The sequence below is a fragment of the Akebia trifoliata genome, chromosome 5 (genome assembly GCF_017979445.1).
Source record: "Akebia trifoliata isolate Shusen 1 chromosome 5, ASM1797944v1, whole genome shotgun sequence".
Classification (NCBI taxonomy): Eukaryota; Viridiplantae; Streptophyta; class Magnoliopsida; order Ranunculales; family Lardizabalaceae; genus Akebia; species Akebia trifoliata.
The window spans coordinates 35,241,408-35,258,413 of record NC_141379.1 but is presented as its reverse complement, the minus strand read 5'-3'; the positions used below and the strand labels follow the sequence as shown (position 1 = coordinate 35,258,413).

The 17,006-nt window shown below is 33.2% G+C and overlaps 2 protein-coding genes across 2 annotated transcripts; both read right to left on the bottom strand.

Moving 5' to 3' along the window:
• Positions 1 to 1,533: 1,533 nt before the first annotated feature.
• On the bottom strand, positions 1,534 to 5,566 carry LOC147402593 (protein rolling protein). The gene is made up of 8 exons (XM_086444295.1): positions 5,133 to 5,566; positions 3,762 to 3,795; positions 3,427 to 3,663; positions 3,142 to 3,231; positions 2,518 to 2,583; positions 2,235 to 2,326; positions 2,086 to 2,133; positions 1,534 to 1,830 (listed from the first exon to the last, which is right to left on the bottom strand). Exons 1-8 carry the CDS (start codon positions 5,453 to 5,455, stop codon positions 1,713 to 1,715), a joined length of 1,008 nt encoding a protein of 335 aa, XP_086300421.1. The 5' UTR covers positions 5,456 to 5,566; the 3' UTR covers positions 1,534 to 1,712.
• Positions 5,567 to 10,516: 4,950 nt separating this feature from the next.
• Positions 10,517 to 11,068, bottom strand: LOC147402592 (pectinesterase inhibitor-like). Its single transcript, XM_086444502.1, has one exon. It carries the CDS (start codon positions 11,066 to 11,068, stop codon positions 10,517 to 10,519), a length of 552 nt encoding a protein of 183 aa, XP_086300628.1.
• Between the last annotated feature and the right edge of the window lie 5,938 nt (positions 11,069 to 17,006).

The following is a 17,006-nucleotide window of genomic DNA, read 5'->3' as shown; positions in this document are numbered from 1 at the left end:
GATTTATACACGATAAACCTTCCTCTTTATTTGCAATCACCTTTTTCCATGCCTATTTGTCTTGATGATGAAATCAATATGGATACGTATGGTCATCTAGCACCATCTATCAGCTCCTTCATATTTTTTCTATCATTAAACTATCTATTAGATGAGCATATATAGATGATACAACATTAGTCTTTTTTCTTCATTTTTTTTTTCTATTGTATAGAGATGTAAAGGGGGGTAATCGATCATTATATTGTCGGCTAAATAACAATGTGTAAGATTATGAAGGAGATTTGTACACAAATACAGAGATGTGATGAGAATTGTACACGAATACAGAGATGTGATAATAATTCTCATAGTTTTGTGATGTACAACTTATTATGGTTGGACCTCAACCCAAGTTTTAACTTTTAAATTCAAGTCCAACTTAATAGTTGGGAATGATGGTAGTGGTGACTACATTATAATCTTCGGTGTTGTTGCAGTGGGTCTTTGTTTCACCAAACTAAAATTTTGGTTATTTGTACAAAGATATGCTCTGGTGGGTATTGTCTGTGTGGTTTTGGATGTATAGACAAAACAGTCATCATAGTTTGGCCTTTACATTAGGGGTGTGATTTGGTTTGGTTATAATTTCTTGAGTTGCTTCCCCATCTGCACCCATCCAAAAGGTTGGCGTTGGTTTTTCTTAGGCCATGAATGGATGGGGGACTTTCTTTTGTGCAGAGCTGTGTTAGGTGATAGCTTCTCTAAGTTGTTTCCTCATCGGCACCCATCTTAAATGTTGGCTTTGGTTTTTCTTAGGCCATGAATAGGTGGGGACCTTTCTTTTAGCTGCAACAAAAATAAAACAATGCCATTTGAGAGGGAAGGGTGAACCTGATTTTGGATTTCAACATCCAAATAGTGCATCTCAGTGCAAAACCAAGGTGGTCTATTTAACGAGAATAAGTTTCTTGTGACCGATTGAGTTTATATATATTTCTCACTGGCTTACGTTGCCGTCACTGATTATGGATTCTTGAATTAGTTGGTTGTTTAGCTATTCAATTGTTACCGTGCATTCTGATTGATCACAAGGCATTTGATTTGTTTTGCCCCAAATCTTTAGTTCCATAACCGTGAGAAAAAAAAATTCATGTTGTACACGCAGTTCAGAATATACCCAAAGACTTGTGGGTTCTTTATGCTACACAGCCACTAAGGCAAATCTAATAGATGAGCTGGATTTGAATACATACTCTTAAAAGTGTATTGCAATATGTCAACCAACTGATCTATTAAAAGTGTATTCCAAGCCTGAGGATCCTCAGGCTGTCTATTTAAACATCAAGACCATCCTTTGCATAGATTCGATCAATAACTTATTAAAAGCAAATTAAGTCGAGTAGATGCAAATAGTTTGGGAAAAATGTAATACAAATAATACAACATTGGTTTCAGACTACTCAGTACCCCACACGAATTTTCCTTCAACCCTTTAAAGGAAAAGAGTAAATAGAAATGTTTCTAGCATTACTAGAATCAATCTCGTAAGTGTAAATAATCGATAAGCATCCATAGATCTTATACCAATGGATTAACACTAACAAATTCGAAGTTACAATACTTAATCCGCTCAAAGTTGCACAAATTATATAATATATAGAACCATAAAAGGTTCTTGAGTTTATGGGTTGTACTATATAAATTAGTCAAACTAATGTCAAAGCAAGATACTAATAAGGCCTCACATAAGCATGGGGGAACCATCTTGGAAAAAATGAATTCTTTGCTTTCACAATCAGAGCATAAAAGCCATAGCAAGGGATGTGAATCAGAGACAAGCTGAAATACCTGCAAGATCAATACATAAGTGTCCCTGAGTGCAAAACGTGTAATGATTTTGTAACGCCCCCTACACCCCTATCACAGAACTGTAGATCATTAGCCTTGGGATACACAACCATTAATCTTTTCTTGTGTATCACGAGGCAAATGATCTACGGTTCTGTGATGGGGGCGTGTGTCAAAGGGGGGCATCATATTATCACGACTCGTGCAAAAATGAGCTAAACAGAAGAAATGAGTTGAAGGGATATCTTATTTTACCATAAAGGAGCCCATGGAATTGAAAGCTCAAGGAAAGGGTAAGGCCACCTAAACAAGCATTGAAACCATCAACATTAAGTGACTATATGTTCTTGATATTCATCCGAGGGATAGAATGGAAAATGTTCATAGTTGTTCAGTGAGCTAACCATGAAAAACCACAAGCATGAAGAACCCATTGGAAAATCACGTATACACAGCTCCAGAGCACGAAATATGTAAGTCGAAACCAAGGGAATGGCTGAAAACAAAGAAGAGATTCATCTTCACTTCTTCAAGGAAACCAAGAAAATGGGTATAAAAATATAAGTGTGGCAAACCTAAGGTACTCATTGCGTACACTATGATGATGACTTTTCTATCAATGGAAATTGGTGAGACAGATTTTTCAGATTACAGAAGGAATAATATAATACTGCTTTTCATACTCACAAGGTTGTTGAGAGCAGTGTCGAGGAGAAGTAACAAAGCATTCAAAGTATGCATGCACCCCATCAACTGTCAAGCAGAAATCGGCAAAATAATGATAGAGAGATGAGAGCTGTAATTACTCAATGATATTTTGGTCTCAAAAAGGACTAAAAAAATAAGAATGCATCTCAGGAATTGGATTAGTGCTTCCAAGATATATAATGTTGTGATAGATGTCTTGAATCCAGTAGGTATTTTTTTTTTCACCAAGTAAAGTTCTTGTTTGAAATTGGCATTAAAACTAGCACAATTCTAGGACTCCTAAGCATCATGAAACTTGAATTTTATGCATAAAATACAAGTCTAAATTGTGGTAGGCCATGCAAAAACCACACAAAAATTGTTGAGCTATGTGTTCTTTTAATTTATCTTTTATTGCTTGCAAGACATGCAACGTTTATCATCCATCGATAATCCTTTTTTTTCTCTTTCCATCAAAGATTCCATTGTTTTCTAAGGCATACAAAACTGTTTTCTGACCAAATAGACTTTGGAACTAGTGGATCTCAAAACAATGTTGAGATCCGGCATTACAACTCTTGGTCAAGTTATTCAGATATGTAGTGATGAGAGAAGAAAACTCACAAGGTTCAGGCTGAAATGTTGAAGTGATATAAATGGGACTATAACGAACCAAAACACGATGTCTGTGAGGATCACAGCTCCCGCACAAGTCTGTTAGAAGAAGGGATTATTCGCCATTTTGCAAGAACTGAATTTAATATCAGTTATCAAATGCTAATTTTCAATCAAAAAGCACTTTTGGTGGCTAGAAGCACAGAGTGAGTGACCCCAAATGTGCTCCCAAACACTCGGTAAGCAAATGACCCATGTAGGGATTAGGGAAGGAAGCTTTTAAGACAAACTAACCTGATATACAGTTTGCATCAGATATCCCCAAAACCCAGATCTATGCTCAATTTCCTTATGTTCACGATGGCTTTGCAAATTGCTGGTGCTCTCGCTTTTGTTTGTTCTGAAGTTTATGGTGGTTGTAGATTTGCTCTCTTCCAAATCCTTTTTCAGGAATCCTTCATTTTCCTCATTTTTGGTGAAAGGTGTCTTTGAATACTCCAAGCATCCATAAACAGATACAATAGTGCCAAGCTACAAACAATCACAATACATGTTAAGATCAAGAAGGTTAAATAAATTAGTGTGGCTCACTCTTAACATGACAAAGGGACACATAGTGTAGAACCTACCACAAAATAGATAATGGTCAACGAAAAGGTCCACCTGTAGATCAATTTTCATGACAATAAGAGTTTAGATACCACTGATTTCTAACTCACAATAACAATCTACATGAATGTATATCTTCTTAACAAATAAAAAGTTAAATCCTTTTAAATCTGTGACATTGGTTCTACAATATGGTGACACAATTATTGGAACGAAGAAAATAAATCAACAAACAAGAAACTACAAGGAGCAAACTGCACTGCTTCATTTTTATTTTTTTCAGATAATAATAGTGCCTAACACTATTATTATTTTTTTTTTCTTTGTCCAAATGAAAGATTTGGAGGAAATAAAAAAAATGAGATAAAAAGAAAGAAAAATGTCATAAAACCCCAAGAAGGACCTAAACTTCTTTGCTAATTTTAATTGTTTGGAGTCCTGTGAGGGCTAAAAATATGGATTAAACACAAGAAGGTCGGCAGGACTGCAGTGCATTAAAACAGAGTTTCCCCAAGACAAAATCAAGAATTTTTTACTTCATTGTAATGAGAACAAACCAAGAACTTAGAGAGGTATAATCAGGTGGAACCAAAAATAGTAAACATGTCCATCAATGATCATTAGATGTTCATACTGTTGTGCATATGTAGTAAAGGGCACTGCATAAGTACATGTTATAAGTACTCTTTCTATTCGAAAGTTTTACTAAATCTAGCATACTACAATGGAAATAAAAGAAACAGTACTTAGCCTAAAACAACAACAACAACAACAATAACTAAGATCCATCCCAAAGATTTGGGGTCAGCTAGACAAGTCTTTTCTGCCCTCTCTTTTACGACATTTCAATGTGGACATGGTTCTAAGTGGGTCTGTAATCGATCGTTATTGAACATGCCCAAATCATTTCAATCGATTTTCTCTCAGTTTATTGCCTATTTGGACCTATTCCTACATTTTTCCTATTCATTTGTAGCATTCTCATCTATGCTACACTGAATTTATTAATATGATGTTTCCATAAAACAATGGGTCTTTCTTCTGTCTAAAAAATTGTCCTTTTAATTCTATGGTATGCGTCTCCCATGACATAAAACTTCAGAAGCACACTCCACTTTAACCAGGATGGTTTCTTACTTTCTTTGATTACATGATGAACATCTTCCTCAATCTCTATTGTTAAAGAAAATTTATGTTTAATCATATAAGAATTCAAGCTCAATTACAGAGTAGTTATTCTTTAATAAACATGGTTCGAAAACAGATTAATTAGCCAACAAAAACAAAACAAAAAAAACCAAACCTTTTAACATTATGTTCGGATGCATGGATTCACAAAGTAGATTTAACTGAAATTAAACCAAATTCTTGAACTAGAGAGGATAACATACTCAGTATAGTATAGGAAGATACTCGTGTCATACCGCCGGACGTCCCACGCTAGGATTCCGGCCATGAAGACAGCGGATACTAACCGGAAACCCAATAACCAAATTGGGTGCACCCCACGCCAACAACTGGTCCATAGCTGAATGGAGCTTACATAACCAGGCTGTGTCACGCCATCGGATTGTGAAACCAACAAGCTCTCATACACGCTGTTGTCACATTTTCCGATACCCTCTCTCTGCCGGAGCACCCATAAGGAGACGAAAATGGCGGCGGCGATTATGGCGAAGCAGATGAAGTCATACCAGTAGATCACTAAAGCCATGACCACACTTTTAAGGGATCTATTGGAATAAAATTAAGAGTTAAGAGATAGAGATGATGGAGATTAATTTTATAAACAAATATCAATAATGGATCATCTTCATCTATAAAATGTTACTTGTGAGGATAGTTTTAGATGGATGGCTTACGTGGGCTGGTAGTTTTGACCGTTTGGTATGACGTTTGAATCACGTTTAGAGGTTATTTTAACATGGTCGGTCATTAGTCGGTAAAGATATGTGGAAGAGACTGTAGCGCTAGAACTCAGACTCGCATCTCGCATGGTCATCGACTTGAGTCAACTCGATGACTTGCAAATTATCCTAATAAAATATGAATAATGATTCTCTGACTCCCCCTTCTAATATATTCCCCCATACTCTCCCGACGTGGTATGTGTTAGAATCATAGATTTTTTCTAGAGATATATAACTGTGTTATGGGAATGTGCAGTTGTGTATCCTAAAAAAAAAAAATCTATGATTCTAACACATGCCACATCAAGGGGGAGTCGTATATATTCATTTTCATTGATGTCTAACCTTGAACATTGAGGTTGGCTAAACAAATCACATTCTTTCATTTAATTCTAAGCTAGAGCCTTAAATTTATAAATAGGTTGCAATCAAAAGCATTAGTGTTCTATCTTCACGATCCTAAACCAAAAATTATGGCAAATTTTCAATTGAATCAAATAGATAAAATCATTAGAAAGGACCCATATCGACCAATGTCATGTTTTCTATTATCTAAAGGAAAATGTTGAAGTAACATTGAAATTAACATCATTTGGGATATTGTTGACGTGGATGTGTCTATAAAACCATAGATGCTTCTTACTTTTATCTCGATGAAAACCTTCTATGGTTCCGTGCGCACCAATGTATCAAACGATGTCAATTTCAATGTTACTCCAGCACGACTCTTATCTAAATTGGTCGTATCAATTTTATTTTATTTTTCTTTCTTAAAAGTACTCGTATCAATTTTCACTATCTCAATCCACTTCTTTTTTTTAAAAAATTCTGATTATGTAGAATTTTCAATAATAAATATTTATTCTATTAAATGTTTTACAAATATGTATAAGATATTTATATTTTGTAAAAGTAGCTAATATATACTCCCATAATTCGATGTAGTTGTTTTTGGTCTTACGCGATAATCAATTCATTTCCAAGTTGAGTCGACTGAGTTTTCGAGACTCGGAGATTTGGTCCAAATGAATTTTGAGGTTGAATTTATGCAAAACTCAATTGAGTCAAATCAAATTGAATGGGCCAAGTTTTGAGTCGATTTGATTTTTCGGCAGTGGGAGTGATGGTGTTGTGGGCCCTGCTTGGTTAGGAGCTATGTAGGCCAGCTGTAGATCTGCCAGCCGCCTGTGTGAAAGGGTTTGACTCACATTCTAATTATTTGTTTTTTTCAATTTATAATTTAAGCAGAAAATCAAATTTTTAATGGGAAAATTGACCAGTTATAATTTTGAATCCAGGTCTAAGAAGCTCTTGATCGAGTCTGCAACACCATTTCAGTCATATTAGGAAAACGAGTCGAAATCATAAAACCTTAGTCGCATCTCTGTAGAACACGAGACATTAATTTAAGAATAATGTTGAAATAACATTGTGAGGAACATCGCGAAAAACATTGGTGTGCATAGAACTATAAATGCTTTCATCGAGATCTCACTTGTATCTCGATAAAAAATATCTATGATTCTAACACACATCCACATCAGCCTAGGTCCTCCTACAATGTTACTAACTCTTAATTTAATGAAAAATAAGCAAAAATGATTAACACACTTATTAGAAGGGAAGTACAAGTCTAAAAGCCAAAATGCATGACTAAAGACAAAAGATATGTTTTACTAGAGAAATAATATTTTACCATTTTGACCAAATTACCATGCTTTACAAAACTGTAAAAATAAGACATGCTTTAGTCACATAGGGCAAGCATTATTGGGCCAACAAACAAACCATAACATTGTAGCACTAATAGCTAAAAACATTATACAAGGTTATGGCAATTTAGTGAATTTTATTTAAAAATTGGACAATTATCTTTTACTATAGGCTTCCATTCTCACGAGACTTGCCTGCTATGACATATTCTCCTAACTTTATGATAGTTAATAATTACAGTAGAAAACAAGTAATTTGGCATAATCGCCACAAAGTAGACATATCTAGGCTTATGGTACACATGGCAAAATTTGATTAGATAAAAATTGGTAAAAAAAGTTTTGACTATGTCAAATCCACAGCACAATGCAACACAAACACTGTCTATCCAAAAGAAATTTCTACCTTAATGTGAAAATTAAAGTACAGTTCTTGCTCAGTGGGTACGTTGTATGTGTGCTATGATAGTTCTCCATCTTCTTTAATTATCTCTTATTCTTCATCTTAGTTCTCCAACTTTTTTTTATTATCGGTTTTTGGTAGGAGATTGTCACTAACATGAATACAAGTAGAGAAACATCTCCATCTTCTCCTTTTTTGTCTCCTTGTTCCACTTTTTCTTCTTATTATTCTACTAGTGAGATGAACACAGATAGTCCATTGCAGGCAGCTTCTCCTCGTGTTTCATCTTCATCTCTTCATCCACTTTCTTCTTCTTTTAATGACAGTGAAATTAGTAATGCACAAACACCCTCTCTTTTATCTTCTTCGTCTCCTCTTCCTCTTTCTTTTTCATCACTATCTCCTTCTTCTTCTTCTTCTTCTTCTAATGGGATTGATATTGATATCAACAATTTGCATCCACCTCCTGTTCCACCTCATTTACGACCACCTCCTCCTCCTTTTTCATACATGTCATCTTCTGATGATGATACTGATACGGATGAAAATCGTCAATTGTCACCACCACCACCACCTCCGTATTTCTGGTTTTCTTCTTTCAGTTCAACTGAAATGGGTATGATCAATCCACGATTACTCTCTCTTTCACAATCTTCTTCTATTTCACTTGAAGAGGAAAATGAGGATAACCAACCACTACCACCACCACCATCTGTTGAAGAACCACCTGAAGATATAATAAAGGGACTTTTATGCCTAGGTGTGGCAATAATTCTACTAATTGTTGGAGTTTACAAATTTGTCACATTCTGGCCCGAAGATGTAAAGTTCAAGTGTTTGCCTGATTTAACTGTTGCAATAGATGGTACTGGAGGTTGTACCAATATTTCTAGTGCAATTGAAGCCGCACCTCATTTTTCAAAGATAAAATTCTGCATACACGTTAAATCGGGTGTATATAAAGAAAATATTTTGGTGGGTACAAATAATCAAAACATTGTTTTGGTTGGCGACGGTATAGACAAAACGATAATCACTTCTAATCGCAGTTTAGAGGATGTTCCAGAAGGAAGACAATTTACCACAATTTGTAAGTTCTCCATTTTATTTTATTTTTTTGTCATTTTTTTGATTATATATCTTTGTCTTCTCTCCCTCTATTCTCTCTTTTGGATAATTGGGGTCTCCCTTTTTATTTATTTATTTTTATACCCATCAACATTGATCCAATAGTTTTTAACATGCCACATTGGATAGGGTAAAATCTCACCAATAACATAAGGATAAGGTGGAAATTACAGGTTAAGGAAGAGCTTTTAGTTTGGACTAGAACATAGCTCACTGTGCTTTCAAATCAATCCTTACTAATTGCATCCAAATTAAATCTGATAATTCCTTCTAACCCAAGTGGATAGCAAGGAGTGGCCTCAAAATTAAGTATTAGAGATGGGGGATAAATTTAGATGTCTCCCAAATCCATCCCAAGGCATTTAGGCCCACCAAAAATCAAGTAACACTTAGATGCTTGTTGGCTAGAATTACATCACCCACAGCTAGATTTAGTTGTTGAATTATTTCAGTGTATGCACCAATTCTAACTCTAGAATGGGTTAATTTGTGTACAAAAATATCAGATTCATAGTCAAAATTTGATCCATTATCAAAATATAGTCAATTATTTATGAATCCTCACTTGAGTCAGTCCCCCTTTATGCTACTATATGTGAGGTAATTTGTAATTAATAATTTTTGCTTTTTAACAGTGGTGCAGGGACAAGGATTCATGGCTAGAGGTATTTCATTCAGAAACACAGTTGGGCCTGATAAAGAAAAAGGAGTTGTCCTTCACAATGAAGCATAGCAATCAATATTCTATCGATGTAGTTTTGAAGGCTATCAAAACACATTACATGCTAGAATTAACCTTCAATTCTACCGAGATTGCGAGATATATGGAACTCATGACTTTATCTACGCCATATTCCAAAATTGTAGCATCAAGGCTCGTAATCCATTCCCGCTAAAAAATAATATAATTAGTGCACAAACCAGAATTCATCCAAGATCAACCTCAGGATTCGTCTTCCATTTGTGTGATTTCTCCACAATAGAAGTATCTTCTTCTTGGTCCGATACATACCTTGGAGAACCATTAGAGATGTATTCCAAGACTATTATAATGCAATCTCAAATGGATGGATCTATTAACTCAGCTGGATGGATTACAAACGACAATAGCATAGCAAAAAATACGGTCTATTATAGAGAATTTGGAAACAAAGGACCGGGTGCAAACACACATAATCGAGTTCAATGGCCAGGGTTTAAAATCTTGAATGATTCTGCAGAGGCAGCTCAGTTCACTGTAAGAACCTTAATCAAAGACCGTAAATGGCTACGATTAGCTAACATACCATATGTACTTGACTTGGTTTAAATCATCTTATGTAAAAAATATTTCACTACTTAATAAGTTATCTTTTACATTAGTCTGGTAAAATAAGTTTGGACTTTTTCTACCTTGAGATTCTCTATCAAACAGAATCTGTAGCATTCAAACCATCAGATTGATGAAAACCTCAACAGTGGATTGAAGCACTTAAGATTTCAATATTACAGATTCTTTCCATTACGAAAAATTATATTATCTTCACAAGAATTTTCAAAATGACACCATATATAAAAGTGGTTGCCTATAAAATAGATCTGTATTTAGTCTAGTTCTAAGAGCCCCAACCCAATAGTGATCATCATGGAAGAAGGGTAGAGATAATCAATGTGATGGTAGCAAAGTCCTTCACATTTTGATTCTGTACTGTCAATGGAGAAGGGTATGCTGGTGATCTTTTGAACCCATTTTCACAATCAGAAACTAAATTTAGAACACCACTTGCCGCAAGATTTACACTATCGTAGTTATTGGCTCCCAATGATTGAGAAGCAAATTGGAGACTACTTGTAATGGATTCATAAGATTGCTGACAAACAAAGAATTTCCCCTTCAAGTTAGGATCTGAAGTATTCTTCACAAGAGAATTGATCAGATTGCTAGTGTCGGTTGCCTTCGCATAGCCCAATGCTATAGATAACGTGCAGAGGCCATGAAGATCAGCTACAGCAGTTCGAGAATCTGAAGTTAAAGCTTGTACACAAAAATTAGGATTATCAGTTTGACTGCAAATCTGATTAACTAAACTCACAGTGATCTTCATACTTTGCAATGGTCTTGCAGAGGTGGGATGGAGTAGAAGTAGAAACAACAAGTACACTAAGAAAATTGGAAGAACAAAGGTTATCTTCATCTTTGCTTAGAGATTTGGAGATGATGAGGTGAATGAACCCAAAACTACCAGGATACACTCTTTTATAGTTTTAATTTGTATAATAATTAAATTAGAAGATTTTGTTTTTTGTAAGGAGATTTCCTTAAATTGGCACTCTATAAAGATTCCTATATTCTCAAAGCGGAGATTCTGGTTAAATTAAATTAGAAGATTTTGGTTTTTGTAAAGAGATTTCCTTAAATTGGCACTCTATAAAGATTCTAATATTCTAAAAGCGGAGATTCTGGTTAAATTAAATTAGAAGATTTCTTTTATTAAGGAGATCTCTTTCTTAAATCGGCATTCAATCTAGATTCTAATGTTCTAAACGTGGAGATTCTAATGTTATATTAAATTAATAGAAATCTTTTTGTAAGGAGATTTCGTTAAATGGGTGTTCTACAAAGATTCTAGAAAATATTTGGGGTGGTTTATGGAGGAGGGTCGGCCTTAACTTCTTCATTGTAAGGGCAGGGACAGCTCAGCTGATGTGGGAAATTTTTTATTTGGCAAAAATGTCCAGCTAAAAGTTAGGTGCCACAATTAAATCTTCAATGAAGCATACTACTCCATTATTATTATTATTATTTTGCTTAGTAGGTATCCCCACTCTTTGAGTGAGACTAATCTCACGGTCACACGCACTGCCCCCTTGGTAAGTCCTACATGCAACTAGTAGAGTCGAGAGTCAACTTGGATCCTCGAGGGTTCCCCCAAGAAATTCATAGCTTTGTAGGGTTTTGAACACTTGACCTACCCTTCCTAAGGAGCTTATCAAGGCTTAGCTTGCCACTAGGCCAACCCCTTGTGATCTAAAAAAATTATTTTTGCTCGTTGGCAAGGAGTGGGATTCATCCTGGCAAGAGATATCTCAGTCTAAAACATTGTAGGGCTTGATAAGAAAAATGGAGTGACCTTTCAAAATGAAGCATCTTGATTAATATTTTATCGTTGTAGTTTTGAAGGCTATCAAGCGACCTAACATGGTAGATTTAACAATCAATCGTATCAGAATTGCCACATATATTGTACCCATGACTTTATATTTGGAGATTTGGAGATGCTAAAGCCATATTCCAGAACTATAGCATCAAACAAGTAAAACTCCAAGCTTGAATTCAGATTTTGTCTTCCATTCATGTAACTTCTCCACGATAGACGTTATATATTATTTGTCTAATACACCTTAGAGAAGAATCATTGGAGATGTATTATGTAACTATTATCATGTAGTCCCTCATGGATGGATCTATTAACTAAAGAGGATGGTTGACCACAGACTTACTAGAGAATATATGTAATGCCATGAAATTTAATATGTATATGGAGGAATTAAGTCAACTATATTGGCATGTTTTCCTATTAAATTTTTTTTAATTATTATTAAAAATAAATCCTGATATTATCAATCTAAAATAACGATTTCTAGAAGAATTTACTAAATAAAATGTACAATTCGGGAAGTCTTACTATGACTTTAATCGAAGAATTAGAACATTCAATCGATGTAAATAAAACTCAAAATTTTATAAGAAACTCTTTTGGTCAAACAGGCGTAATCATTGAGTTCAAAAACATCAAAAAACACAGTTTATAGTGTCAACAAACTTAAATCCAAGTTTAATATGATAAATTATGAAAATATTAATTTTATAAAAAAAACTTAGGACGTAAGGGGTATTTTGATCAATAAAAGAAAATCGGTAAGAAATTTCAAAAATTCGAGATACACAATTTAAGTTGGTTTAATGTAATGGACATTAATATATGAAATGATAAAATTATTTAATTTTTTTAATTATTAAAATTATTAAAATATTAAAATATTAAAATAAATTATTTTATAAAAATAGATTTAATTATAATTATTTATATAAGAGAGAGAGATTTGAAATTATTGAAGTATTAAAAAGATAATGTGTAATATAAATATACATATTATTATATTATATTGTATTATTATATTATAATATATTATAAGTTGTAATGTGTTAACAAATTAGATATCCAGATATACTCTTTTTATATAATATAATATATTATATTATATTATAATATAAGTTAATGTTCATTCATACTGTGAGAAAGAAACAGAAATAAAAATAGAAACAAAGACGAGTAGGTTTTGATAGTGATTTTGTGTATGTTACTTTCAATCGAGATTTAAATGTGTTTCAGACGTAAATTAAGATCCGGCACTAAAGAAAAAAATATCTACGACGTAGAGATCTATTTAGTTACCAAAATATTTTGTTGAATCACTAAGAAAATTAAGTAGAAAAATCATTTTAATATTACAGGGACACGTAAAACCTATTTGCAAAGGTAAAAAACCTTAAAATTTTAAATTCGCAGTATAATTTTTAATGAAATCTGTTTTATTTCACTTTTGATAGTTAGTTTCAAATTTATTAAGATTTAAATTCAAAATTCATACATCAAATTAAAGAATAATTTATTTTATATAGTTTCTCGTTGTGAAATAAAAATATATGAATTTGAGTGAGTGTAACTAGAAAATCAATTTGTTAAACAAATTGATTTTCATATTAACTTTTGTAAAGTGTTCATTTTAAAAATTGTTAAGACGTCATATTTTAAAAGTGTATTTTCATTAAGTGATAATCTATTAAAAAAATAAAATATTTAAATTTAATTTTGAAATCGAGAATGAAAGTCTTGATTGTTTAAAAATTGATAATGGATTCTCGATTAGTTGAAATCGAAAATGAGATTATCGACTTGTATGTACTTGTGTTAAGAAATTTTCAGGTTTAGAGTGGTTTTGAACATTGAGTAATAGAGCATAGGATGAATTAATATGGTAATCGTGATACGGTGTATCTACATATTTTTTACTTTATAATTTACTACTTTCAATATACTGCTGCATGTTTATAATTTTAGAACATCTGAAAATGTCATCACACTTGCAAATTTATTTTAAATTAATTTTAAAAAATATAATTATTATTTTTATTATCTATTAAAGGGGTAATGAATACGTATAAGATTAATCGATAACTCTTTTTAGAAGCAACCAGTTAATTTAAAATAATAGGGATTTGATATTCTCTCCATTAGTATAGGATACTATTTGAGAATACCATTGTACCTGCTATTTGAAAATTTTCTCATCTTATATTTATTGGAACACAATAAATTGTATTATAAAGTTGGTTTGTATATGATTATATTGATTGAGGACACATGCATATTACAGAAGTATGATGAAGTTGACTTGTCAAATGATCATTTACAATATATAGTAATCAAACTATTGATCTCTGTTAGGGATTAACGGTCAACCTAAGTCAGAAAACACAGTTAACTAATTATGATAATTTGTCAGATCGACCATAAAATCATGAATTAACAGTGAGTTCAACACTGGTTAGGTACTTTTGTATCAATCGTGTACCTCGTCATTTTTTATCAAATGCACCACCAAGATAGATATTATGACATGTTTATATTTATTTTATTTTATTATGAGATTGAGATATTTCGTTACTATTTTATTAAAGATTAGCCTATTTCGAGTGCTATTCGTTTTGTTTTTTTTATTTAAAAATTTACATTATTTATAATAGATTGGCTTGTTTATTCATTCATATTAAGACTGATAATTTGAAATGTGAGTTTACTATTGTCAGAGCGTGTTCTCAGGCAATGATCATTTGGAGTTGTGTTCCAAGTAATTTCATTTGTTGTTTAATTAGGAAATGAATTCCACGTTGCTTAAGAAGTTCTAATAAATTAGAATATTTATATTAGGCTGGTTTCTTTATCTGGGTTGATGTAATCCCTATAAATATCCTATCACAATTCATAATATTCATCCAAGAATACTCAATAAATTTAGTTTTCATAGATCACATACTGATCACGGAAAAAAAATTCTTTAGCAAATTTGTCTACCAAAAAGTCATGTGGGGATAGGGATTGGCCCATGAAGTGCAACAGGATCAAAGTGTATTAAATTGTTAAGATTTTGTTCTTCAAATTGTAGAGTTTTCTTGGGATTGACCCATTTAGTGTGGGTATATTTGCATATATTCACTGAGAAAAAGAAAATGAGGTAAATTCGATGCTAAGGTCAATCGAATTTGCTTGGATTTAGTCAAATTCGACGGACATTGACATCAAATTTACCCCTTTTTCACATAGTGGTCATCATGGTTTTTTTTATTTATTTTGTATATTCGGATCCTCTATAATAATTGTAAATGCCTAATTGTCTAAAATTAATATTAAGATGATATTTTGTGAATCGGGTTTACGACAACATAAAAGAAAGTGACTCCATTGCTTCAAACATGAATTAATTGATTCAAAATCAGGACGAGTACCTGCCATCAACCTCAAAACCAGTGATTCAAACATGATAGTAGTGTAGAATAGATAGAAAATCAAACATGAAAGTGATATATAACAAAATCAAAGAAGATCAAAGCAACCCATTTGTGTCTTCCAACAAAACTTATGCCCCACATTTACAAGCTAAAAAGGTTGAATGCAACTCTTCCATTGAAGACCAAAAAAGAAAAAAAAAACATAAGAAGATCTTCTTATACATCTATATATTTTGTATGTCTAAAGGCCCCATCTCAGTAGTGATCATGGAAGGAGATTAGAGATAGCGGCCGTGATTTCACCCAGGTAGACCATATGTTGATTCCCAACTGTCAATTTACAAGCTAAAAAGGTTGAATGCAACTCTTCCATTGAAGACCAAAAAAGAAAGAATATGTTACAACGCTGTTTGCATAACTATTTGTGTTCATTGTCTCCCAATGATTTCAAAGCTTCTTGAAAAGCATTTATAGTGGACTCATAATCCTGCTGACACACTAAGAATTTCCCCTTCAAGGTAGGATCAAATGTATTCTTCAATAAAGAATCAATCAGATTGCAAGTGTCGGTCACGTATGCATAAGCCAATGCTATAGATACCAAACAGAGTTCATGAAGATCAGCTACGGTAGTTAGAGAATCTGAAGTTAATGCTTGTACACAAAAATTAGGATTATCAATTTGACTGTAAATATGATTAACTAAACTCACAATGATCTTCACACTTTGCAATGGTCTTGCTGAGAGGGGATGGAGGAATAGAAACAACAAGTACACCCTAAGAAAATTGGAAGAACACAGGAGGACCAGTGGTGAAGAACAGAGGCCATCATCTTATTCTTATTTGTTTAGAGATGAGGTGGAGAACCCAAAAGTACCAAGGGGACACTATTTTATAGATTTTTTTTTCATTTGATGGTGGGATATTATAATGGACGGCTGAGAAATTTGGGTAATTATGGGAGTTTCCCAAAGATATTCTAAAGTTGGAGATTCTAGTTGAATTAAGTTAGAAGATTTCTTTTGTAACATTAAGAAAATTTTCTTAAATGGGCATTCTTGAAAAAAGAAAAAGAAAATTCTACTATTTGGGGTGGGTTATGGAGGAGTGGTGGGTTAAAGTTGTTTACAATAGGGGCAAGGAGAGCTCAGTCCCGCTTGATGTGGCTAGAGTGGATCTCCACCCATTAAAACAACTCCAACGCATTAGGATCAGGCTCTGTATCTTCTCCCAACTGACATTTTACATAATCAGAACCCTCTGAAAACACTCCAAAGCACTTAAGTTGTGGCTCTTTAATTTGAAAATTTTTGAAAAAAGAGAAAGTGGGAGGGGTAAAAGAAGAGAGTAAAACATTTTAGTGTAGTTGAATTTGTAGAGAGTCATTTTGACTAGTATGGTGGGAGTGAAGAAAAAAAATTTTGACAAAAAATCCATCGAGAAAGACAAGTGGCACCTATAAGTCTTTAATGAAGTACGTTTCTTCAGTGTAAAAGTAGGACTAATGTAACAAGAGTTAGGATCAAGAACTGTGTCCTGTTTCTATACTAAAGGTAAGGT

Coding starts and splice junctions, on each gene's coding strand:
- LOC147402593 (XM_086444295.1), bottom strand. CDS start 5,455: ATGGCTTTAGTGATCTACTGGTATGACTTCATCTGCTTCGCCATAATC. Junction 3,232..3,426: donor TGATGCAAACTGTATATCAG/GTTAGTTTGTCT, acceptor TTCTTCTAACAG/ACTTGTGCGGGAGCTGTGAT. Junction 1,831..2,085: donor ATTCCATGGGCTCCTTTATG/GTAAAATAAGAT, acceptor TTGATCTTGCAG/GTATTTCAGCTTGTCTCTGA.
- LOC147402592 (XM_086444502.1), bottom strand. CDS start 11,068: ATGAAGATAACCTTTGTTCTTCCAATTTTCTTAGTGTACTTGTTGTTT.